Below are 25359 nucleotides of genomic sequence, written 5' to 3' on the forward strand. Positions count from 1 at the left end.
CTATTCAAATGCAGTACTGGCTGGTCTCTCATAATCTATCCTTTGAAAAATCTTTGCTGTCCGTGTGACTTTACTTTCAACTATCATCACTGCTCGCTGACCTACATTGGCTCCTAACTAAACAACGCATCGATTTTAAAGCTCTCTTCCTTGTATTCAAATCCCTCATGACTACACACTGCCCTAATTCTGTAATTAGCTCCAGCCTCTCAATTCCTGAGATCTCTGTCTCTGTAAATCTCTAATTCCACACTTTTGCCTATCCCTGATTTTAATTACTCGACCATTGGTGGCCATGCATTCAACTATCCAGACCGCAAGCTCTTGAATTCGTCACTAAATTGCTCTGCCACCCATTTATGATTCTATACAAAGATAAGTTGTTGTGTTGTCAATTCCCGAATGGGTCCCCTGTAATCGCTAGCACTGGCAAATGTAAATCTGTTGATCTCTACATAAATGACACAAATGAAGACTCATTTTGTGGATCACTCAATTTATCATTGGATCCAGAAATTTTGCCTGTTGCCCACCTAAATTCTGAGTTCAATGACAGTTGTTGTGCATCATTCAGACACAAACTTGCTAATACAAAGGACAATCATGATGACATTGCAATGTGTGTAGCACATAGACTCCTTGAACTGAGACACCATGTGCAAATGGATAGAGTTTTATTTGTTTGTACAGTTTTGGCTGATGCCATACACATCAAAAATAGCACATCTGCAACGTCACATAATAGCATTTTTCAATATAGGAGAAAACCATTCTGTAGCTTAAGTTTTTCTTTGTAATGACACACATTCTGCAGATATCTCAATTACAAAAATGTAGCAATCAAATTAAAATCCTAATTACACTCCATTATGGACGTTGGCAGTGTTTGACCATGCACTCCTCTAACTGAACTTTAAGAAACAGTGGAAATTTAAATTAAAAAAATCCCACTAACACATCAGGAAACTGTAATTATGGGGCACTGCAGCTATAATCACACACTATTCATGGAAACATGATGCCCTTATTAAATAACTTACATCATTTGGACAGCTTTAAGCACCAAATAGTCAATAAAGACTTGAAATATTACCCTTATTTCATGCAGGTTTAAGTTCTCAGGTTTAAATCCAGTAGACTCTAAATGCATAATTAGTTTTTTTAAAAGAACAGGTCAGTTAACTTGTTGGATATTAATTTTTTTTAACCTTTACTTTCATTAGTTATAGAAGAATATTATAAACCGGCATTGCAACAGAGTGTACAATCATGCACAGACCTATCCCATCAATCTACAAGATCACTTATTTCTCCAACTACATTATCTTCCACCTCTGCTCTTCCTCATTCTCCGTGCTGCCAAAATCCTTAACCATACTTTCTCTGCCTGGAGAACTTGATTTCTCTTTGTTGACTTCTTATTCATAAACTGCTGTACACTTCAACAATTGCAAAACCCCACCACCCACATCCGTTCCTGTGTGCCCAAATCTTCTAAATTGCTGCAGTGGCTCCTAACCTCTAATGATCATCTCATTTTCAAGTCTCTTCATCATCCTGCCCCACCCTGATCTGCAAACTTCTCAAGTCTTATATTCGCATAGTTCATTTCGGTCTTGCAAATCTGATTTCCTATGTATTATCACCTTTTTACCCTGCCAACGGTGACAGAACTTGGAGCTGATTTCATCCTACTTTCTGCATGTCCCTTCCTAAACTCTTCATCTCTCCACTTGTGCATCCATTTTTAAAAGCTTTCTTGCAGCACATTATTTATTTATGGCCATTTCTGTCACTTTGATTCCATACTTCAGTTTCTGATCCATTAACTCAAAGCATCTATGAATGTTTGTTAATGTACAGATACTACATAGATACAAGTTGTTCTGCTGTTTACAAAACATTAACATCTTACTTGCTTCTCAGTGTTAAGCAGTTTATGTAGATGTGTTTCATGGACTGGAGGCCCGACACTTCCTTAAGAAGGAAAGGTTGGCAGTATGAGTCACCTTAGGGCACTTACTGAATTTCTGATAGGCAGCTATACTACAAAATTGGCAGAAGCTTGCTAAGCACCTGGCCTTTTGTTTGTGGGCTCACGAGTATGTGGTATCAACATGTACGATTCTAAAACAGGAGAGAAAATCATGTTTTAACAAAAAAAGCTTTTCCCCCTTAAATGATCATTCTGACTAAATAATAATTTTTTTGGACCAACTTAGTCTTTCTCCAATTTAATTAATTTTATATTATATATTTTTGATTGAAATATAAAATCTTCAAACTGACAATTTTGACTCATTTTTGGTACAGCAAACCTGCTAATCATTCACTAAGATGTTAGTTTGAGATTGTGTCAATATTCATTAAATTGTGCAACTTTTGATGTGAAGCAACATGTTTCTAAAGAATGCCTATATAAACTCTTGTTCTAGTCAAATGTATGCACATTGTCAAACAAATAATCAAATTCTTAATGTAACAGATTGTTTAAAATTAGCACAAACTTTGTGACAATAAGCGAAGCATACACATCAAGGAAATCTTAAATTATCTACATACTTCCTTGGGTATGTGTAAGATGACAAACTTCAAATAAGTAGTACTGCCTTGTCACTGTTGCTTAAAGTGAAATGTACTTGTGTATTAATCGCATACTGGGTGGAGGTAGGCAACCTGCCCTTTGATCAAAGGCTCAAGTGATGGTTTTACTTTACATCCTGTCTCTCTTTAAAATGACCCATTGCTGCAGGGATAAATTTCAGGATTTCTCTTTATACTGTGTATTTTGTTACTTATTGCATCCCATTACTCAAGGTATCAGGATATAATCCAAGCAATGTTTGTGGTCCTTTCACGTGGTGGCCATCGAAACCGTACCAATTCAAATCAACCATAAAAAATTTCAAATGCTGAAAAAAAGTAGCTCCTTTAATTCAGCAATTTCTAAAGGCATGCTCAGAATTTTGTTTCCCTTTCTATTTAAGCATTCAAAATTCATGACTACATTTGCAACGTTTAAATTTGATTAACAATCAAATCTCCCAGGTATCCAAATGAATGTGGCTAATCCTCAAAGCCATTATCCCATGCACTCGCCATGGTCCTTGACACTTTTAGCCTCCAGAAATGCAAGCAGGAACAGTCTCAAAACTGCAATTAGCTGACATACTGCCATGGGTTAGGTATCAAGACAATGGGAGAGGGTGGCTTTCAACCCCTCAAAAAGAATATTCATGTATGATTTGACCCACTAATTTCTGGTTAAAAATTTAGTCTCAGAACATCTACTTTGATGCAAATATATGTAGTATATTCTCCAAGATTCCTCACATAGGAACAACTGTTTTCCAAATGTACCCCATTAAATCTCTCCATAATTCTGAGCACCTTCAACTCCAACAATGACAGTTCATAGTCTGAACAAACTTTCCCAGCATCATTTCCTTTTAGTTCTGATATTAGTCTTATAAATCTCTTCCACACTTCCTTCAGTCTTCTGTTAATTTCTGTAGTGTAAAACCAGACAGTACTTTCACTGTGGTCTAAGCAAGGTGCTACCATGACCTACTGAATTTATATTCCCATCATATATATTTCCTCACCCTAGTCTCATTATTTTGTAATTGCCCACATTAACTGTTGACTTCAACTCATTAGTCCCATTTATCCAGATGCCTTTCTATTTGGTTTACTTGTTTTTAACTACAACAAAATTGGGACTGCAGTAATTCTGCATGCCTGAGAAGATGCACTGAGATTAGAACATTGGTAGTTAGTATAATTAACAAGTTAATTCATTGTGACAAAATTAAAATTGAAAGTAATTCAGTCTATTTAATAATTAACAGTCCCTATCACATAAATAAATATTACAAAACACTGTGGCACTATGTTTAACAGCAAAGTCAATTTTATGTACTGATATGCATGAAATTTCATTTATTATTCAAACAATCTAGTTAGGCTGGTCTGATTTATAATCTGGCTTTGCATACACTGGCCAGGGGATGGGCAGCTCACTGCTGCCTTCTTGGGGACTGTTGGGGATGGGCGGATCCTGGCCTTAACACTGCTGTTCATATCCTCCGAAAGTATAAAGATTGCAGAATACAGAAACATGTTGTCAAAGCTTTTTGTCTTGTGCTTATTAGGACAGATGCAAGCATGACAAATTTGAAATGATCACAACAATTTATACTGCAGAGAATGGGTCCTGATTAGTTTGCAAAAAATACTCTGATTAGCTAAGGAGTTGTCATGGAGAAAACAGGAGCTAAATCCAACCATCCTCTTGATGGCTCAGCATGGATTCGACAGGCTGAATGGCCTCTTCATGTGCCATAAGTTTCTACGATCAAACAAAAGGGTCTTGAGGCTTCACAATGGAAAGAATTCAATTGTTGAATGCCAATGTGTGTACTAAGCTGATTTTAATGATTCTGTTATTCTGATGTACAGTCAGATCTGTGAAAGAGTGTGGAAACTATGTCAGTCAGAACTATTGAGTACATTACATTGAGATGAAAACGGGTGTCTCAGAGATGTTCATTAATAAATATTCTAACCTTACTTTGAATATTTTATAAGGCAGAATTACTACCAATTTTGCTCCAAAAGACAGGCCAGTTTTCTGTGCAAACTTTAATGAACTATGCTATGAAAAATAACAACATAGACTGGATGCAACAAATTATAGAAGTCCACAGCTGCTATAAAGCTATATAAGCAATGGATGTATTTGTTGTACATCATGTTCCATGTCCTTGCGTCACAATACACCTTGCAAAACTAAAGATCCATTAATTTACTTAATTCAGGATTTTTCAATTAGAAAGAATGCAAAGCAGCCACTTTCCTTCTTAAAGGAAATCTTTAAGACACAATGCATTATTAACATATTATGGGTAAATGATACAAAGAATTTTATAAATGAAAACATTTGAGATGAATTAGTAACCCAAAAACTAATCTTCAGTAATGCTTAAGAAATTAAGTCAGCTTCTTTTTGGCAATTTTCATTTCAATTTTCAGCATTTCTCAAATACAAAAAGAGTATTTTTTTCATATTGAACTCATTAAATGAATAAAAATTTAAGGAAAAAAACAACATTGATACAGCATGACTGGAGAGTGCTGATTGGTTGGTATGTACACTGATTGATATGCACTGCCACAAAGAATGCAACAATGATGACTGACAGTTAACTGCTATGCTTCATTTGAATTTTAAACCCCGATTAGTCAGGGCATTGCCCTGAGAAATGAACCAGTCAATAGCTGTCACCTATTTTGTTGAAGAATATTTTCCAATCCCCTCTGGCTATAGGTGAGAGCAGCTAATATTGCACCATTGTTTCCAAAGGAAGAAAGGGGCAAACCAAGTAATTACAGGCCAACCTAATCTTACATTATTGCAAAAAGTTCTGAAGGACAGAGCAAATCTTGATTTAGAAAAACACGAATTAATTAAAGACTGCATATACCTGTTAAAGGAAGATTATATCTGACTGAAACAAATTACTTTTTTGAGATAGTAATAAGGACGGTTCACGAGGACAGTGATGTGGTCTAAATGCATTTTCACAAGGCTTTTGATAAGTTCCACAGGACATGCTAGTCAGTAAAGTAACAGTCCACATCACTGAACTAGTGGTAACTAGGAGCTGGAAATGTGTTGCTGGAAAAGCGCAGCAGGTCAGGCAGCATCCAGGGAACAGGAGTCGATTCTCCTGTTCCCTGGATGCTGCCTGACCTGCTGCGCTTTTCCAGCAACACATTTCCAGCTCTGATCTCCAGCATCTGCAGACCTCACTTTCTCCTAGTGGTAACTCGGAAGCAAAGGGTAATTGTTGATGAGGTGTTTGTCATTCCACTGGGGAATGGCCAGGCTCTTTTCAAGGATTTTTTTGTTTTTTGCAGTATATAGCAATGATTGTAGGGGGATAATTTAAAAGTTTGCAGAGAACACAAGAAAATGACCACGTGGCTTACAACGATGAGGAAAACTTGACTACTGACAGCTATCAATGAACTTCAGGCAGATGAAACAGTAGCAAATGGAGTCGGATAAATGTCAAGTAATCCATTTGGTTAAAGCTAATGACGAGGAACAGAAGAAATGGGAGCAGAAGGAGGCCGTTTGGTCCCTGAGTCTCCCCCAATATTCAATTACATTATGGCTGATGCAATTTCCCAAACAATCTCTATATCCCTTGATGTCTTTGATAATTAGAATTCTATTGTTCTTTGTCTTTAATAATTCAAGAGAATAAGAATCAATGTTAGGCTACTGAAAAGTATACAGGATAAGAGGGACCTTGGAGCATATGTCCATGGCTCCCCGAATGCTGCTGTACAAGTGGATAAAAGTGGTCAAGAAAGCTCAAGGTGTACTTTCTTTAAGCAAGACAAAGAATCAAACAGTAGGGTGATGATAATTTGGAAAATCTGGATATACTTGGATTGTTTTCTATGGAACAGTGGAGGTTGAGGGGAAACTGAATTGATAAAATGAAGGGGTTGAGATATTATGAATAGGAAGGTCCTATTACGCTTGGATGGATTACTCTTGGTTAATGGGTCCATCATCAGGGGGCATAGATTTAGGTGATAGAGTTCAAACTTGGAGAAGATCTGAGAAGAAACATTAACCAAGAGCATGGTAGGGATCTGTAAGTATTGGTTGAAAAGGTGGGACAAGCAGAAACCCTCATAATACTTTAAAAAGTACTTGGAAATACATTTGTCCATTACAGCACTTCAAGATTTGAAATGTGGAATTAGTCTGGATGTTCCTTTTGAATGGCACAGACACAATTGACTGAGTGGTCTTCACCTGTGCAGTAAATTCCTATAATATTTTTTTCCATACTTTGGGTCTGAATACAAGTTCCATCACCTCAAGAAAGCTTCTGGAGTGATTTCATCTGCTCTATAATCGATGCGACCACACTCTTGCTCATTTTAATTCACCATAAACCACAGTGCCTTACTGCCACTCTTTCATCCATCAAAGGCCTCTTAAAAAACCCATATCTTCAATCCTTCAGTCTCCAACTTTAAGCTTTCCCGTCTCCTACTTAACTCCTTTGCCATTTGTAAAGCAACCATGCTGTTTCTCTGTACAAGTAATGCTATAAACAAATAAATAAAAACAGACTTGTTCCATCCGGGCTTCACTAATACTCGTTAGTTCAAATCCCTCTTTGCATTTAATTTATTTCAATGCATGTGTTACCACATTGAAATAAACTTGTTTTATTAAAAAAAACACTCTCCCTACTGTCCCTGCCACCAAACACAGTCAGCACAAATGGCATTGGTTATGATCAAGAGCTGAAACATACATAGGGGCAAGGTGCAAGCAGGAAATAGGAAAATTCAAGCTGTAATTATTACCTAAAAGAAAGGAAGGAAGACTTATATAACGCTTTTCATGACCACCGGATGGCTCAAAGTACTTTACAGCTAACAAAGTTCTTTTTGAAGTTTAATTGCTGTTCTAATGTAGGAAACAATACAGTCAATATGTGCACAGCAAACACCCACAAACAGCAATTCGCTAATGACCAGATAATCTTTTTCTTTGTGATGGTGATGGCGGGACAGGGATTGGCCAGGCCTCAGGTGTAACTCCCCTACTCTTCTTCAAAATAATGTTATGTGATCTTCCACATCCACCCGAGCAGGTTTTATGGACCTAAGGTTTTATCAGAAGGATGGCACATTCTGTACTTCAACTGGCGAAGCCACACTGAAAATTAGCACAGGTCTCAATATTCCTGCTTCAATTCTCTCATCTACATTTCTGCCAAATATAAATGTTTTGCTGAAGATAGAATGGACTGGAGGTGAAATACAGTAAATACTGAATTTTATACCAGCATAAAATGATGGGAAAAGACCTCCTCTCCCTGTAGTGTCTTGAAGCCCAGAGAAAGTGAATTAATTATTTCAGAGTTATTTAACAATACTGTGCTGCAGCTCCTTCCTCGTGAATAATTTTAAGTGACATGAAACATTTTCTACATTAAACACAAAGAATAAGTTGTAATTGAGACTTTCCAGGAACTTAATTCAGGTAGGATCCTTACTGGCAGTACAGCAACTTCTTGAACACCAGTCTGCATTTCACTCAGGCCCAGTGGTAAAGGACAGTCTGGTTATTTCCAGGCACATATTACAAGTTTTACACAAAGTGCTGTCAACATTTTTAATATTTTAAAACTGTAAATCAGTACCTGTTCAAAAACTCCTACTTATAGAAAAATTATCCAGTTATAATACTCTTGAAACGTTCAAGTTTGGTTGTACTGACACTTGGAGATGGGTTAAAGTCAAAATATTTTTCAACAGGTTTCCCAAGCTCAGCTTTGTTTAAATAAAAACAATTCCTGACAAGGGTGGATATGGCCAAGAATGCATTCATATGTGTATAACGGGTTATTACAAACTATGAACGTAAAATTATGTACCTATGGAAATGAACAGTGTATTGTAAAGCAGCTTGTGCTGGCAGGTAGTGTTGTTGTGTTACAACACTGGAGCAAGTGATAATGAACAAAGTGGGGGTTTGAATGAAGTTTTTGTGCATAAATACAAATTACTAGATGGTGACAATGTAAGTTATGTCTGTATAAGAGTTGCTTGCGGAACTAAGATACAATTCAATAGGTATTAAATCTATAATTAACTATTTTCTAAAATGGGGAACTTTGTTATATTAGCAAATGCTAACATACTGCTAATCTTCACATACAACTCATTTGTAATTTTCATTGCCTGCTGTTCCCTTTCAGGATTTTTGATTTATTCTTTCTTTCTTTCAGGAGTTCACATCAGAGAGAGCTGAATGTTTACTCATTCAGTTTTATCCAACTTTTATAACCAGATAGGGTAAAAGTTGGCCATCTCTAAGTCCTGAAAAACTTAACGTCCTCAGTGCACTCAGACATTTGAACCCCACCTTAAATATGACCGGTATACTCCTAACAACAACATAATGCACTGATATCATTAACATAGTGAACATCCCAATGGATGAAATTTATCATCGAGTCACAAGATAGTTGAAGTGCGATTTAAGGAGCAGCTTAAATGACAAAAGAATGGTGAAGCTATTTAGAAAGAAAGATTCAGTCCATAGGATCTTGGCAATTGAAGGCACAACCACCAGACATGGAGAATCATTATCTTCAGTGCCTGTTAGCAAGCCTTCCTGGCTATGGCATGGAATGGTATTAACCCTCCGTTCTTGAACAATGGTTTTTGTTTTCCAATCATATGCCTGCAGCAATGAATGCATTGCCTTCTTTCAGATGATACGAACAAGTTGACTGAACTACCTAGTCTCAAATTGAACTAGAAAAATATACATTCGGTTGTTCTTTTATGAAATAATGAACAAAACAAAATTGTTCAGTATGCTACTGAAGATAGCTGTCTGGATGTTAAGGCTTGTGGAGAAAGGCACAATATAATATTAAATATGTATGCTAGCATTCGCACAGGGAGGTGACAGAAAGTTAGCATGAACCAACACATCTTGTAGGGTTTGGGATCAGAAGCTCAGCTCAGGACTTCTTCCATACAAGACAAGAACTAGGAGAGAAAGTGCACCACAGTCACTGTGGATGTCAACAAACAGTACACTGAGAAAACTCTCAGTGGTTGTTACTTGCGAGCTTGGTTAAGAGTCTTTTGAATGATGTGGTAATGGCATAAACCTGACTTGAGAGATTCAAAGAGCATCTTACATTTAGAGAGGTGACAATACAAGAGGTTTTAAGGGTAACAGAAGTTAGAAATGTGATAGTAATATGTGAGATCAGAAGAATCAGGAGTTTGTTTTTGAGAAAGAGATAGCGATGATGCCTTGAAAAGACGTACCACGTTATTCAGGAGAGGAAATCAATTAAGCCGTCAGTCAATATTTAGGAAGCAGGTGTGTTGTGGAGCAGAATCATTGATCTAACATAGTTTCAATAGTAAAGAAGCTTGTGGTATTCATGCATTTGCAGTTGGAGTTAAGTCACAGACATGCTCTTATATCAATTGCTAATGTTGACATTAGCATTAATACCAATAAATGTCAAACTTATGATTTCATGTTTAGTCACACCAATGAACTCACTCACGGCCGTGCCTGTACTTGTACACATCAATTCTGTCCAAGACAGAAACCTAGCAAGTTTCAAACCAGACAGACAGTAGCATTTCCAAAAACAATCACATAATTGACTTGGCTTGCAAGCTTGCAATGTCACAAATAAAGGAAATATTCTCTTTACAATTTATGGTCACGCAGCAACAGCAATTAAAACGCTAAACATATCATGTCAGCCAATACTATTGATTAGCAAAATCAGATCTGAGCAATTGGCAGATTGGCAACATTGGTAGAATGTTGGAGGCAAGACAATATCTCTGATATGTGTCCTAAGGAATCCAGTTCAATGGTCTTATGAAGGTTGACGGATATTGGTTTCCAAATCAGGGTTAGGTACCTAGGCAACTGAAAATAGGCCAAGTTTCAGAGGTTAGTTTCATGACAGCTCCAAGTAGTCATTTCCTCATGCTGATCAAACAATGCTGATCAAACATAAGAGGAACTCCCAAAATAACAAAGACTAGCATTCTTCTTTGAAAAAAATAATTTTAGTTTGATTCAGAGACCAGGAAAGGTTTACATCACAAGCACGAGGATAATTCCATCAATTCAAACACTTCTTGCTACCTTGCTTTATGCAATAAAGTGAAACAGTATTAACGGAATTAAAGTCTGGAAGCTTTTTTGTTGTTCAAAACCTCTGTATCACTCCCCAAAGAGTTGATGATATACTGAAGATGGTTGAAATACCCACTGCGTTACTTTCTTAAAAATGAAAGATTCAAACAGTAATGGAAGCATAATTTATCAATTGCAGGAAAGAGCTTGTAGAGTTATGCAATTGTTGATGATCAGATAATTGTTCAAAAGCATTCAAAGTAATTGCTAAACTATTAATTCAACTCAGCAATTTGTCAGTGGTACAAAACTATAAATCACACTGATTGTGTGAAAGTTTCTCTCTTGTACCAACAAAATTCAACAGGATCATTGCATAGTTCAGAGTAACCATGACATAGAAATAATAGAAAATCATGCACAATACAAATAATTTTAGAGAAATGGGATGGATGCGCCCAGGAGCCAAGCTGGAGTGAAGCCATTCAGCCTTCACGGCTGTGAGAACAGAGCTTTTAACTACCAGGCCTCAGCTTTTGACTGGAGGCTATTTCCCAAGTGAATCTGGTAGGATAAACAATGTTGTTGACAGGTAGGTATGGAGTTTAAGGCTGTGACTGGGGACCAATGAAATGGTCTCCAACTTTAAGCCTAATGTTTGAGCACAGAATAAAAGCCAGAAGCCGGGTAAGCCAAAGATTATCTTGTTGAGCAGTATTCCTGCTCTTGATGGTTCACAGAGAAAATTGTTTTTGAAAATTATACCTTTCTTAGCTTATCATGCTCCTGAATCCATTTAGCCTGATATCAGATATCTTTGAGTTAAGACTGTAGTGGATCACAATTATGCAGTTATGCACAATTTGTGCAGTTTTGGTCACCTTAAAAGAGGTGGTAAATGTATCAGATGGGGTTAGAGGTTTACGGAATGTACTGTCTTTTGCGCAAGGTTGGACAGATTGAGCTTGTTTGCACTGGAACGTAGAAGAGTCAGGGGTGACTTGATTTAAGTATATAAAGGTCCTAAAGGTTCTTAAACAAGGTGGGTGTGGGCATTATGTTATATCTTGTGAGTGAATACAAATCTAGTGGGCACTGTTTGAAATTAGGTTATCGTCTTTTAGGGTATAGAGGAGAGTTCTCTTTTCTCAGGGCAGTGGGAGAGTTTGGAACACCACCTCAGAAGGTGCTAGAGATGGGGTAATTTAATATTTTTAAAGTGGAGACAAATACATTATTGTTAGGTAATGAAATCAAAGGTTATCAGGAGTGGAATTCAAAATACCAGCAAATCAGCAACGATCCTACTAAATGGTAGAGTAGACTTGAGCAGCTGAATAGCTTACTTCTGCTCTCAATTTGTATGTTTCTATGTAAAGAGAGGGAGAAAGGGCAGAGACAGATAGAGACAGCCTGTCTGTATTGTTTGTGAACAGACGGCTGGTTGAAGCTCATACTCATGCTCAGATTAAAGAAACCAAATTTTTGATGGTTTAAACAAGTTGGAAGATTTGCTTAGGGAGTGGAACTGTGAGGTAACCTACACAGTGAGAGGAAGTTCAGGGGCTTGAACGTTCTGGCTGGAAAGCTGAAAAGGAAGTATGCCATCAGGAGATGAGAACAGCTAGTCGTCAATTCAGAGACGAATCAGAATAAATGTATAAAAGAAACTGTCCATCATTTTAAAGGTTAAGTGGGCAAGCTTACCTGGAGTTTATAGAGTACAAATTGCCAAATGAATAATATTCAGATAATTTTGCTTGAAAAGTTTGTTCAATACAGTCAAAGAATTAAAACTTGGAATCTTATAATGTGATCCATTCAGTCAGTCACAGGAAATTCAAGTGTCATTTTTCCAAGTTATCATTCTCTACACTCTCTGTCTTAACAATATTTATCAAAGGGCCTTGCTATCTTTTAGCAGGTGTCCTGCACTCTATCTAAAAAGAACCACTTAAAGTGCTTTATGTCAAGAGAGAGAGGCTCAACTACGAAGTGCATTTTAACTGCACTAAAATTCCTATCAGCATCCATGTTTACAATGTTCAAGTGATGCAATCAGTGTTCAATACCCGATGTTTTCTGAATGAAAATTTACAAATCTAAATATATGAAATGGTAAGCTTGGACCAGCCTCATTACCAATCAGTAAAATTATTTTTGGCCACATGATACAAGAAAAATAATTCCACAAAACTCTAACTGATACCTCCAGAACTAAGCAGAAGTTCCAGATCAATACCAAGATAGCACACTGATCCAAAATGAGTCTCTATAGGAACCTCTATTTTCATAGGCCATAATAATTCCTGGACAAGCATCACAGAACTGTCAAAACAAATTTATATCAAAAATCTCACAGGGTTCAGATTCAGATATCTATAGCGATCTTGATTCTTCAAATGTGTTTCCTTCCATTCAATCGTAACAATACAGCAAACTAGAATTAGTGATTTTTATTATGATGCAATCTTTATTTTTATATCTGCCAATAATAAATTAATCATAAAGGGTCAATACTATTGTCAATTGACGTATTCAAATATTCAGGTTTTGTTGGGCAGAAGTATTTTTCAAGTTAAATTTAATTTGCATTCCAGCATGAAATCTGTTTGGCAAAGATGTGTATTAGCTTTTGAACACATAAGATCATTACTTTTAGAAATGCAGCTATCTCTACAAATTAGATAATTTCACAGGAATTGTAAATGTAACTACCTTTAGTATCTGCCACATAAACAACATTGTAGAAAATCTGCTATATCCATGCAAAGCAAATATCTGGGCACAAGTCCTTGAAGTAAATTATCCGTGACTTGATCAGGTTAGGGTAAAAGGTCATGTGGCAACCTTTTCGATGAAGTAGTATGGTGATAAACTAGCATTCAACTTTAGGGCCAATTTTCCTTCTTTGACCTTCACTTCAATCGTCCAAACCTGTTTCTTCACATTTCCGCAGTGAAAATTGGCCATGACTTCAGTTCCTGATTTCAAAAGTAGTGTCACTTGTAGAATAAGTTGCTAATGAATATCAAGGTAACAAGTAACAACTTATATGCCTAATAGCCAATGATCTGAAAAATGTGTTGCTGGAAGAGCGCAGGAGGTCAGGCAGCATCCAAGGAGCAGGAGAATGGACGTTTCAGGCATAAGCCCTTCTTCAGGAAAGGCTTCTGCCCGAAACATCGATTCTCCTGCTCCTTGGATGCTGCCTGATCTGCTGCGCTTTTCCAGCAACACATTTTTCAGCTCTGATCTCCAGCATCTGCAGTCCTCACTTTCTCCTAAGAGCAACTGATACATACCTTCAGTAGAATGTGTCAATATTAGCATGTTGCTGCCACGGCCTTAATTTTTTTTACATTTCCAGAAGTACTGTTTTGAATTATTTCTCACCTGCTCTGCTGCAATATCAGTTTCTAATTGATATTTCTTTCAAAGGCAATGTGGACAGAGAGAGAGAGAGAGAGAAGCAGTGACACAAGAACAACAAACAGTAGAACATGCACAAAGAAACACTGCACAAAGAGAAGAACATTTGAGTACTACACCATCCAGTGCAATATGATCTGAGAAGAGAAAATCCAAGCTCTCACCCCTCAGAACAAAACTGTAGCTTTGGTTCATGTGTACTGTTACGCCCATATGCCCTCCTCATCATCCTATTGGTCGATGTGTTTGAGGACATGCATGGCAGCATTGGAATGAAACAAAGAAAGGGTTAGTCAGTTTGGTGCATTAGAACATTTTTATCTCTGTTGGTAGAAATGTGAGTTTGTTTAAAATAAACAGCCAGCAGCTTCAGCACAAAGACAAACAAACATACAGATTGTCCCCAACGGAACCTACAAAACAGAAGCCAAAGCCAAAACAAGCAAAGAGTAACCGGAATCCATGTTATAGAGGTGCTTACCCAGTGCAAGCATTTAGAATTTTAAGGCTACTTCTTAGCTGTTTTATAATCTCCACACATTCTATAATAAACAAATACTGCATAACAGTATAGGTTAGACAGTGCATTTTCATGATGGTTTCCAATACTTCCCACAAGATGTTCAATTAAAAAAAATTGTGCAATTTAATTTTCAAAATTTTTATGCAATTTCTTTAAAACATAAAAACAAACTGCAAGTCCAAATTGATTTCAAGGTCTATCACAGCAGAGATGTGATGAAGCATTCTTGGTGATTAACGTGAAAGAGATTTCAAGTTTGATTTAGCAAAACACCAATTAGTAGCTGACTTTGGTCAATCCAGGTTTAAGGACTCCAAGTTCAGCTACGACCACATCTCCAACCCAGAGATTAAAATGAGCAGTGTGGATGTACATTTTGGCCAGGCTGGATTTTTACTGCACTCCTTTATAAGTCACTTGCTTCTAATGAAACAAGTACGGCCCATTTCACACGCTAACGCTTATCTTGTTACAGTCTCAGATCAGTTTGCTTTAATCCCTAATCACAAATTGCAAGATATCTTCTTTCTCTTGGCTTTGGTGATTCAGAGACTTTATTTTTAGAAATGAAACAGGGTTTTAATTTTGAAATTGCAAGAATGCAAAAACAGTCACACAGCCTGTTATTCTTATTAGAATTAAATGAACTAATGCTGCAAGTATTAAGGATGCTCAAAAATTCTATACACCCCTCAAAAAATTGCCCTGCCATCATTGTGAACACTGGACAACACAATATGACTCAGGAAATGTCCTATTATCTTTTAAACAGAGGTTTGTGATATTTCCCAGATTCTTTAGCCTTCTCATTTTCAACTGCTTTGTCAATGCAATATTTTAAATCACTTCCTTCTGTAAATATTCTACAATTGATGCACCAAGCTTTGACTAAGGCAGCTTACGGATGTAGAAAAAAAGAAATTTTAACACAAATTTAATCCCTATTAAAAACTAGAAGAAGCTGACACCATCTACAAGAAAAATCTGACTATACAAAATCATACTTCCCAAACTATCTGATGATATAAAGGCATTTAATAAAGCCCCACATATGTATCTTATTTGGGATTAAGGAGATGACCATAATGGGCACTTAACTGGATAAGGGTTAGGACAGGGAAAGTATAGATAAACAGTTATATTCCTGACTGGAAAGGCATTTGTTCTGGGGTCTGACAGAGATTACTTTTCTTGATATATATCACTTGATGCAGGGACTACATTTTAAAGTTTGAGAATGAAACAAAGCTTGACAACATAATAAACAGTGAAGGGAATTGCAGATTTCAGGAGGACTTAGGCTGGTGATACAGACAGGTTAATGGCAGGTACAATTTAAATGCTGATAAATGTGACATGATGCACTTTGGATAACAAGACAGAAAAACAATATAATCTGAATTGTATTATTATGAGCAGGATACAAGACCATAAGGAAGGCACAGCGGTACTGTCCCTACCTTTGGACTAGAAGGCCCATGTTCAAGTACTGACTGTTCAAGAGGTGCTTCTTAAGGCAGCTGAACAGGCTGATTAAAAATATCTACAACAGCAGAGATTTTGGAGTTGCCTAGTAACACCTATTTGAAGATGACAGAGCAAATTACTGTGATGGTTCAAAAATCATAGAAACATGGAAGCAGGAATAAGCCATTCAATTCTTTGAAAATATAATATTCATACTTAAGGCTTCAAAAAGAATGTAAATTCAAAATCAAAGCTAAGCAAATCATGGGTTATGCCTCACCTGGAGTTATGTATATTTCTGGACCCACATTTTAGAAAGCAAATCAGGAGCTTGAAACAGGTACTAACAATGCTTAGCTGGATGATAACAGGAATAAGAAACTTGAGCTCCATAGAGATTGAGATGCGCAGATTGTTCTCTTTAGAACAGAAGAGATTACAACACGATCAAATTGTGAAATTTAAAATTATAATAGGTTGAGACAGCAAGTAGGGAGGGATTGTTTCCTCTGCCTTGTGGGTCAATGGCAAGAGGTCACAGACTTAAAATAGTTGCCAAAAGAACAGGGTAGTTGGAGGGTAGTTAAGATTTGACAGGGTGATAGAACCAGATCCTACAGGAAATTTCAAAAAGCAATTGGACATAAACTTAAAGAGGATCAATTTAATGAGGACTGGGCAACAGTTGGGATGTGAAATTAAACTGGACTGCTCTTTCAAATAGCCAAATAGTCTCCTTCTGTGCTGTAACATTCTATAATGGATTTCTGGTCGATTAAAGTCAAAGACAAATGGCTCTGGTTGCTTCCAGTTACAAATACTAACAGAATTGATTAATTCTGACAGCCTTTAATTCTAGTAAATGGTCATTTTTTGCTATGTTACTGAATTAGCTTTAATTTTCTAATCAACCTAATTAGAGATTTTGTTATACACCTCAGGAGCAGATGGGACTTGAACCCGAGTCTCTTGGTTCAGAAGTAGGTACACAAGCATACTATCACATGAACCCTATGTTACTTTTTAAATAGAATTATATTTAGATTCCATGGATGATTAAATGGGCTATATTACAAAGATCTCTAGTTTGCTTATGTTCACTTATAGTTTAAGAACAAAAGAACAGGAGTGGACCAATCATTCTTGACCTTTAAACATCTGTATCTCTCAGTTTCATTAATATACTTTTGCTCTATATTCTTTGATACCCTTAATTGATGAAAAATATTCATCTCAGTTCTCAAAAAATGCATGTGCATCAATGCATAAATCCCTCTGGTTACAAAATAGCCCCTATGTCTCAATACTGAAGTATTTTGAGTTGTCTTTCTCAAATCCACAGTGAATTATCCCTGCTGCCACCAACATTCAGTATTGTTCATTCTAATATGACCCTATTTGCTAAAGTGGATGTACAACACATTATTCTTTCTCCAAATTATTATATATGGTGAAAAGCTAAAGGTCTCAGTTCAATCCTGAGGAAAGGTCATCAGTAATCCTGTCAAATTCATTCTCTTCAACTCATTCTCACCAACCCTTATCTCCCAACACAGTATGACATCAAAAGCATTCTAGAAGTCTGTGTAGACATCAACCATGATATTTTGTGACTTGCCAAAGGAAAATAACCTGCAGAACTTTATTTTCATAGCTTGAACTGAACATCAGGTCATGGAGGTTTGTCTATATCAACAACAGCATTTAAAAAAAATTACATTAAATTCCTCTGTTTGATGCTGCTATGGGTATTCTTGTACCAATAACATTTTGTCTTTTTCCTCCACTGTGGAAATGGAGATAAAGTAAATATTTAATAAATCTACTACTTCTTCATTATCCACTATTCTCCAGTTGTACCTGTCTTAAGAGGCCCATATTCATGGCAGAAGACAAGGTGCTGGAGATCTAAAAATATGAAGGTACTAAGTCCCCAGGACCTTATCAAATATATCATAGGACTTTGTGGGAAGCTAAGAAATAAATTATGGGGCCGGAAATTTTAGCAGAGATATTTGCATCATCTATAGCCACAGGTGAGATGCCAGAAGACTGGAGGTTGGCTAATGTTGTGCCTTTATTTAAGAAAGATTGCAAAGAAAAGTCTGGTTACTACAGATCAGTCTGTCCTACATCAGTGGCGGGTAAGTTTTTGGAGGGGATTCTGAGAGGTAGGATTTACATAAATTTGGAGAGACAAGGACTGATTAGGGACAGTCAGCATGGCTTTGTGGGGAGGAAATTGTGTGTCTTAAACTTAATTGTGGATGTAATCAAGAAGATAGATAAATGCAGAGCAGTAGATGTTATCTAAGCGGACTTTAGCAAGGCCTTTGGTAAGGTTCTGCATGGTAGACTGGTTAGTAAAGTTAAATAACATGGGATCCAGGGAGAGGTAATCAACTGGATACAAAATTAGCAGTAGGAAACAGAGGGTAGTGACAGAGGGTTGTTTTTCGGACTGGAGGCCTGTGACCAGCAGTGTTCTGCAGGGATCAGTACTGGGTCAGGTGTTGTTTATCATTTATATAAACGATTTGGATGAGATTATAGGAGGCATGGTTAGTAAGTTTGCAGATGACACCAAAATTGATGATGTAGTGGATAGTGAAGAAGGTTATCGAAGAGTACAACGGGGATCTTGATCTGCTCAGCCAATGGACCGAGGAGTGGCAAATGAAAGTTTAATTTAGATAAATGCAAGGTATTGTATTTTGGTAAGACAAACCATGGCAGGACTTGCACAATCAATGGTAGGGCCTGGGGAGTGTTGTCGAATAGTGAGACCTATAGATTCATGTACATAGTTTCTTGAAAGTGGCGTCACAGGTAGACAGGGCAGTGAAGGCGGCATTTGGCACACGAGCCTTCATTGGTCACAGCACTGAGTATAGGAGTTGGGATGTACGGCTGTGCAGGACACTAGCGAGGCCACTTTTGGAGCACTCCATACATTTCTGGTTGTCCTGCTATAGGAAGGATATTATTAAATTGGAAAGGGTGCTGAAAAGATTTACAACAATGTTACCACGACTAGAGTTAAAAATCACACAACACCCCAGGTTATAACCCAACAGGTTTATTTGGAAGCACTAGCTTTTGAAGCACTGCTCCTTCATCAGGTGTCTGATGTTAGACAACCATCTACTGAAGGAGCAGCGCTCCAAAAGCTAGTGCTTCCAAATAAACTTGTCGGACTGTAACCTGGTGTTCTGTAATTTTTAAACTTTGTACACCCCAGTCCAACACCGGCAGCTCCAAACCATGACTACCATGACTAGAGTGTTTGAGTTGAAAGGAGAGATTGGATAGACTGGGCCCTTTTTCCCCTGAAGCATAGGAGGTTGAGGGGTGATCTCATAGAGATTCAGAAAATCATGAGAAGCATTGATAAGGTGAATACCAAAGGTGTTTTCTCCAAGGTAGGGGAATTCAAAACTGGAGGATATAGTTTTAAGGTGAGAAGGAAAAGATTTACAAAAGACCCGAGGGGCACAATTTTCACACAGGGATGCGTATATGGAATGAACTGCCAAAGGTAATGGTTAATGCAGGTACAGTTACAACATTTAAAAGATATCTGAACAGGTATATGAATAGGAAGAGTTGGAGGGATATTGGTCGGGTGCTGGCAGGTGGGACTAGTTTGGGTTGGGATATCTGGTTGGCACGGATGAGTGGGACAGAAGGGTCTATTTCTGGGCTGTACATCTCTATGACTATGACAGTACATGGAAAAAGAAGGCAGGTTTACGGAAGGGAAATTATACTTGATAAAATTACTGGAATATTTTGAGGACATTACTAGTAGCATTGATAAGAAGGAATCAGAGCATGTGGTTTACTTGGGCTTTCAGATTCTCTTGATAAGGTCCCACATCGGAGAGGAGAGGAGAAACTAAAGTAGGACATAAATTCTAGACTAGGTGTCATCAATGCCCACCATCCCTCTTGATGTACCCTGACACCTGCCCCAGTCAGCCAGAGTAGAAAACAGAGTTCATTTGGCAATGGATTCTACATTATATTGGCATTCTCAGGTCATGAGACCATTTAGATTTAAAGGGACTGCTTCTTAGGAGTTGGACTTGAGACCTTGTCAGCATCATATGGCTAGCTCGCATAAGCAGTGATATAGTACCAAAAATACTGTTCCTGTCAACCAGCATACATCTCACTAATTACGCAGAAAAGTGCACAAATACTCTTTACTGAAACTCATGTAAAGGGGTTTTCACAAAAGGCATAACAACTCCAGCTTCTGAGTAACACTTGACCTACTGAAGTTACAAAACAGTCTTGGATAAAAACAATAATTTTTGTCTTCACCATCAAATGGCAATGAAAATAATCCATCATAATACCTTTAGCTATAGTGACCATATCTGGAAAAGAGATAAACTCAGATGACAAGGCATTTCCACAAATAATGGAAACATGTTAAATTCTTCAAGAATAGATCACTGCAATTAATAAACTTTTTAGGTTTGCATTAACCTGGAACATGTTGTGCAACTATTTGCGTGAAAAAGTAATCTTTGAAGCATTGTGACAAAACAGTGGATGCTTATAATCCCATCAATTGGCATACATTAATTACTTTCTGGTTTATTCGGATAAGGGAACAGACCTTTAATACATTATTCCATAGTAAACTGAGAATGCCTAACTTCATTCAAATTGGTTTTAAATACATCCAAAACTGTAAAAATCTCTTTGGATCTTGCTGTGAATAATAGAAAAGTTTCAAAAGATTAAAACAGGAACATAATGAATGTTACAGTGCAGGCACATGTATTAAGTACCATTATTCACAAAATGAACTTTCCTTTCTCAAACTTAATTAACATCACAGTTCAGATGACGAATGAGTACAGACATCAAGCACTTCCAGTTTTTGTAACAAATTTGCCTTGTTTACTGAACTAAGAAGCAATTATGGTGAAATTTGAGATTGTGTCATCAATGACTCGCAATATCTTTTCTAATTTGTTATGGATGCAAAATAGAAATAGCCACATGGTCAGTACCAAGTGACCCCAACAGAAAATCATGACTGTTTATAGGCAAGACTCGTAAAGACTCACCTGATCAGGAGAGGGTCGATGGTTACTATGTTGTGATCTTGCCGGTGAACGATGGTGATGGTGGTGATGGTGATGGTGGTGATGGTGATCTTCATCATAATTATCTGCCATAAGTTTCATCCGATTCTGTGTCTAAGGAAATAAGAGTAACACATTAAATGGTCTAATCTTTCAAACCACTTATAAAAGCCAAAAGGTGTTTGATAATGAAAATAATCCAAAGCTGAGTCAATTACAAAAACCAAAAGAGGAATGAAAGGATCTGCATGCTGGACTTCAGCTTTCAATCTTGTCTTTTATTCTGTAAGATTACCATTGAAATGAAAAGAAAATGTTTTATTAATGAATCTTCGCTTAGTTATACAATACTATCATCTACACTGAAAATGTGTTGCTGGAAATGCGCAGGTCAGGCAGCATCCAAGGAACAGGAGAATCGATGTTTCGGGCATAAGCCCTTCTTCAGGAATGAAGAAGGGCTTATGCCCGAAACGTCGATTCTCCGGTTCCTTGGATGCTGCCTGACCTGCTGCGCTTTTCCAGCAACAGATTTTCAGCTCTGATCTCCAGCATCTGCAGCCCTCACTTTCTCCCCGAATACTATCATCTAGTCTTGCAAGAATGATCAAGGTTAGAAAAAGAGTGAATACTTGAAAAAAGGCAACATCGGATTCCAAATAGCAAAAATTTTAATTTAATTGTCTTCAAAAGAAGATCTTAAAGGAATAAAATCATCCTACTATGATAGCTAGAGGATAACCTGGTTAATTAAAATTAATCCTAGAAAATAGCACAAAAATAATATGGCATACAATAATATGTTCCATCACAAGTCTTGGGTGTATACCCAGGACATCAGTCATTTGCCTTCCTTCATCTGGAAGCAGGATACAGCATTAGCACTGGATTCAAAGTTGTCTATCATTAGAAACAACATGCAGTGTCTCACAATGCATATTTTTAAATTCATTACTCTTCTCAGTTTTTGTTCCAGTCAGAATAGTTAGGTCATCAACAATAAAATATCTGAATCTTTCACTAACATGCTTGCAATAACATTATTGCAATTTATGCAGCATATTTTTATTCAGGAAGCTTGCTTTTCCATTTCAAGGCCTGAAGTTGAGGTTTACTTGAAAGCACCTTCAAAGACCAAAGATTGCATGGTCTCATGTTAAAATACTGAAAGCCTCAGCCACTTTAAAATAACTAATTAATAGAAAACATTGGAAAATCTCAGCATCACAGGCAGCAATGGATGTTTCTGATTGATGAGCTTTTATCAGAGGGTTCGAATGAACAGTCATACATTAAAACTTAAGTTTCTCTACAGATGTTTCCTGACCTGCTAAGAGTTCTGAATATTTTTACATCTCCACACATGTTTGTGCCCATTATGATGGGAGTCAAATTCAACAATGAAGGAAGAGGTCAGTTCTGTTTCAAATGTGTTTTTCACAAGTCTTATAGCCATAAATGCACTCAGATGAGGCAAATATGTTAAAAATATAGCTTAATAATACAATTGAGCAAATTGGTAGTGATGTCATAATGGGTATCACATGGAAACAAATTCTGAGGGGTGCGGGAAGTGTGCAGTAGTTTGAGATAGCCCCATCTGCAATTGAGATGATGAATGTGAAGGGAATGAGACACCTGGTGAGACTGAGAAGGTGGTTAGACAAAGTTCCTCTCTATCTCATTCAAAATAGGCACACGGTGTCCTTCAAAAACCTGTTGGCTAAAATACAATGATATAGAAATTCAAAAGTAAAACTGACAGTATTTGGAATGAACCACAAACAATGCCCTATCACAATGAGATTTTTGAATTTCCTGACCAATGAGCATGATGTCTTTGGATGCATTCAATCCGTTACTTGTTGGTCTGAATTCCCTTCCTTTACTCCTTTGGCTGTACAGCTGGTTGAAGTTTCTAGTCATTGGTAACACCCCTCATACTGCACCAAAGGAATTCAAATATAAAAAGTTTCACCTGCGCTCCCTTTGTCAGATTTCATCTTTCGAGCAAATGAGCTACCTAACACTAGCAGGATTTCTCTCCAATCTTAACAGCAGAAGGGAATACAGAGCCCTCTTACAAAAATATTCCAATCACATATTTCCGCATATCATCTCAGTGGTTTCTTATCATGACCCGCAATAGACTCCCTAACTGTCATGCTTCATGGATCATAATTCATCTTCACTGTCTTACTTTTCTCTTACTTTGCTATTAGTGTCACGCTTTGATAACTAAACCTTGTTCTAGGAGTGTGTTTAAATGCTATTTAGTAGAGTAAGCAATCCATTGTAGACTGTGGGGTTATTCTGCAAGAGAACAGAAAATTGTCCAGCCACTTAGGGTCATAGAGATGGAAACAGACCCTTCGGTCCAACCCGTCCATGCCGACTAGATATCCCAACCCAGTCTAGTCCCACTTGCCAGCACACGGCCCATATCCCTCCAAACCCCTTCAACTCATATACTCATCCAAATGCCTCTTAAATGTTGCAATTGTACCAGTCCCCACCACTTCCTCTGGCAGCTCATTCCATACATGTACCACCTTCTGTGTGAAAACGTTGCCCTTTAGGTCTCTTTTATATCTTTCCCCTCTCACTCTAAACCTATGCCCTCTAGTTCTCGACTCCCCAGCCCCAGGGAAAAGACTTTGTCTATTTACCCTATCCATGCCTCTCATAATTTCGGAAACTTCTATAAGGTCACCCCTCAGCCTCCGACGCTCCAGGGAAAACAGCCTCAGCCTGTTCAGCCTCTCCTTATAGCTCAAATCCTCCAACCCTGGCAACATGCTTGTAAATCTTTCTTGAACCCTTTCAAGTTTCACAACATCCTTCCGATAGGAAGGAGACCAGAATTGCACACAATATTCTAACAGTGTCCTGCACAGCCGCAACAGGACCTCCCAACTCCTGTACTCAATACTCTGACCAATAAACAAAAGCATATCAACCGCCTTCTTTACTATCCTATCTACCTGCGACTCCATTTTCAAGGAGCTATGAACCTGCACTCCAAGGTCTCTTTGTTCAGCAACGCTCCCTTGGACCTTACCATTAAGTGTGTAAGTCCTGCTAAGATTTGCTTTCCCAAAATGCAGCACCTCATGTTTAGCTGAATTAAACTCCATCTGCACTTCTCTGCCCATTGGCCCATCTGGTCAAGATCCTGCTGTAATCTGAGGTAACCCTCTTCACTGTCCACGTCACCTCCAATTTTGGTATCATCTGCAAACTTACTAACTGTACCCCAGCAAAGACCTCTCCACAATTTGTACTCTTCTTTCTATAGCACCATTCGATCGTGGGTAGTAGAATCAAGGAATCATACAACACTGAAACAGGACCTTCGGTCCAACTCATCCATGATGATCTGGTTTGCTAAACTGAACTAGTCCCATTTGCATGTGTTTGGCCCATATGCTCCTAGCCTTTCCTATCTATGACATGTCCAAATGTCTTTTGAACACTGCACTGTACCCACCTCTACCATTTCCTCTGGCAGCACATTCCTATTGCATATTACTACCCATGTGAAAAAGGTGCCCCTCATGTCCCTTTTAAATATTTCCCCTCTCACCTTAAAACTATACCCTTTAGCTTTGGACTGCCTTATTCTAGGGAAAAGACCTTGGCTATTCACCTTATCTATATCCCTCGTGATTTTATAAACCTCTATAAGGGCATCCTTCAGCCTTCTACGGTCTTGGGGAAAAAACTCTCCTTATAACTTTAAGGATGGTAATATTAAAATGTGTTCCTCCATTATTACCAAAATATTTCAAACTCTTCGGATGTAAATTGTGGACCAATATACGACAAAAAATTGCCTCTGGCAATCCATAAAATCTTAAACAGTTTTGACGTTTGTGGTACTAGGCATAGACTCAACACTTATCTATGTTCTAAAGCTATCAACCAAAACAAGGCAATTTTTCCCTTCCATTTCAAATAAATCAATGTTTACTTCTTCTCAGTTTTCTTGCGTTTGACTATGGAATGAGGGGGACTTTGTTAAAATCAATTCTCATTCCAAGGAACATTTCAGAACTTTTTAATGATTCTATGAGTCTTTTGATTCCAAAAAATAATCTCTT

At 37.6% G+C, this 25359-nt stretch overlaps 1 protein-coding gene across 8 annotated transcripts in view; it reads right to left on the bottom strand.

The window, feature by feature from the left end:
* LOC122559010 (ERC protein 2) overlaps positions 1 to 25359 on the bottom strand; it is an 825386-nt gene that overhangs the window by 150833 nt on the left and 649194 nt on the right. For 6 of the 8 annotated variants that reach the window (XM_043708089.1, XM_043708091.1, XM_043708092.1 and 3 more), the window contains one exon: positions 21239 to 21370. In XM_043708089.1, the coding sequence (XP_043564024.1) occupies positions 21239 to 21370 (132 nt within the window). Of the gene's footprint in view, positions 1 to 14325; positions 14392 to 21238; positions 21371 to 25359 lie in introns of all 8 variants that reach the window. The other 2 variants (XM_043708096.1, XM_043708095.1) reach the window with 1 other exon arrangement.

The sequence above is a fragment of the Chiloscyllium plagiosum genome, chromosome 18 (assembly GCF_004010195.1).
Source record: "Chiloscyllium plagiosum isolate BGI_BamShark_2017 chromosome 18, ASM401019v2, whole genome shotgun sequence".
Taxonomy (NCBI): domain Eukaryota; kingdom Metazoa; phylum Chordata; class Chondrichthyes; order Orectolobiformes; family Hemiscylliidae; genus Chiloscyllium; species Chiloscyllium plagiosum.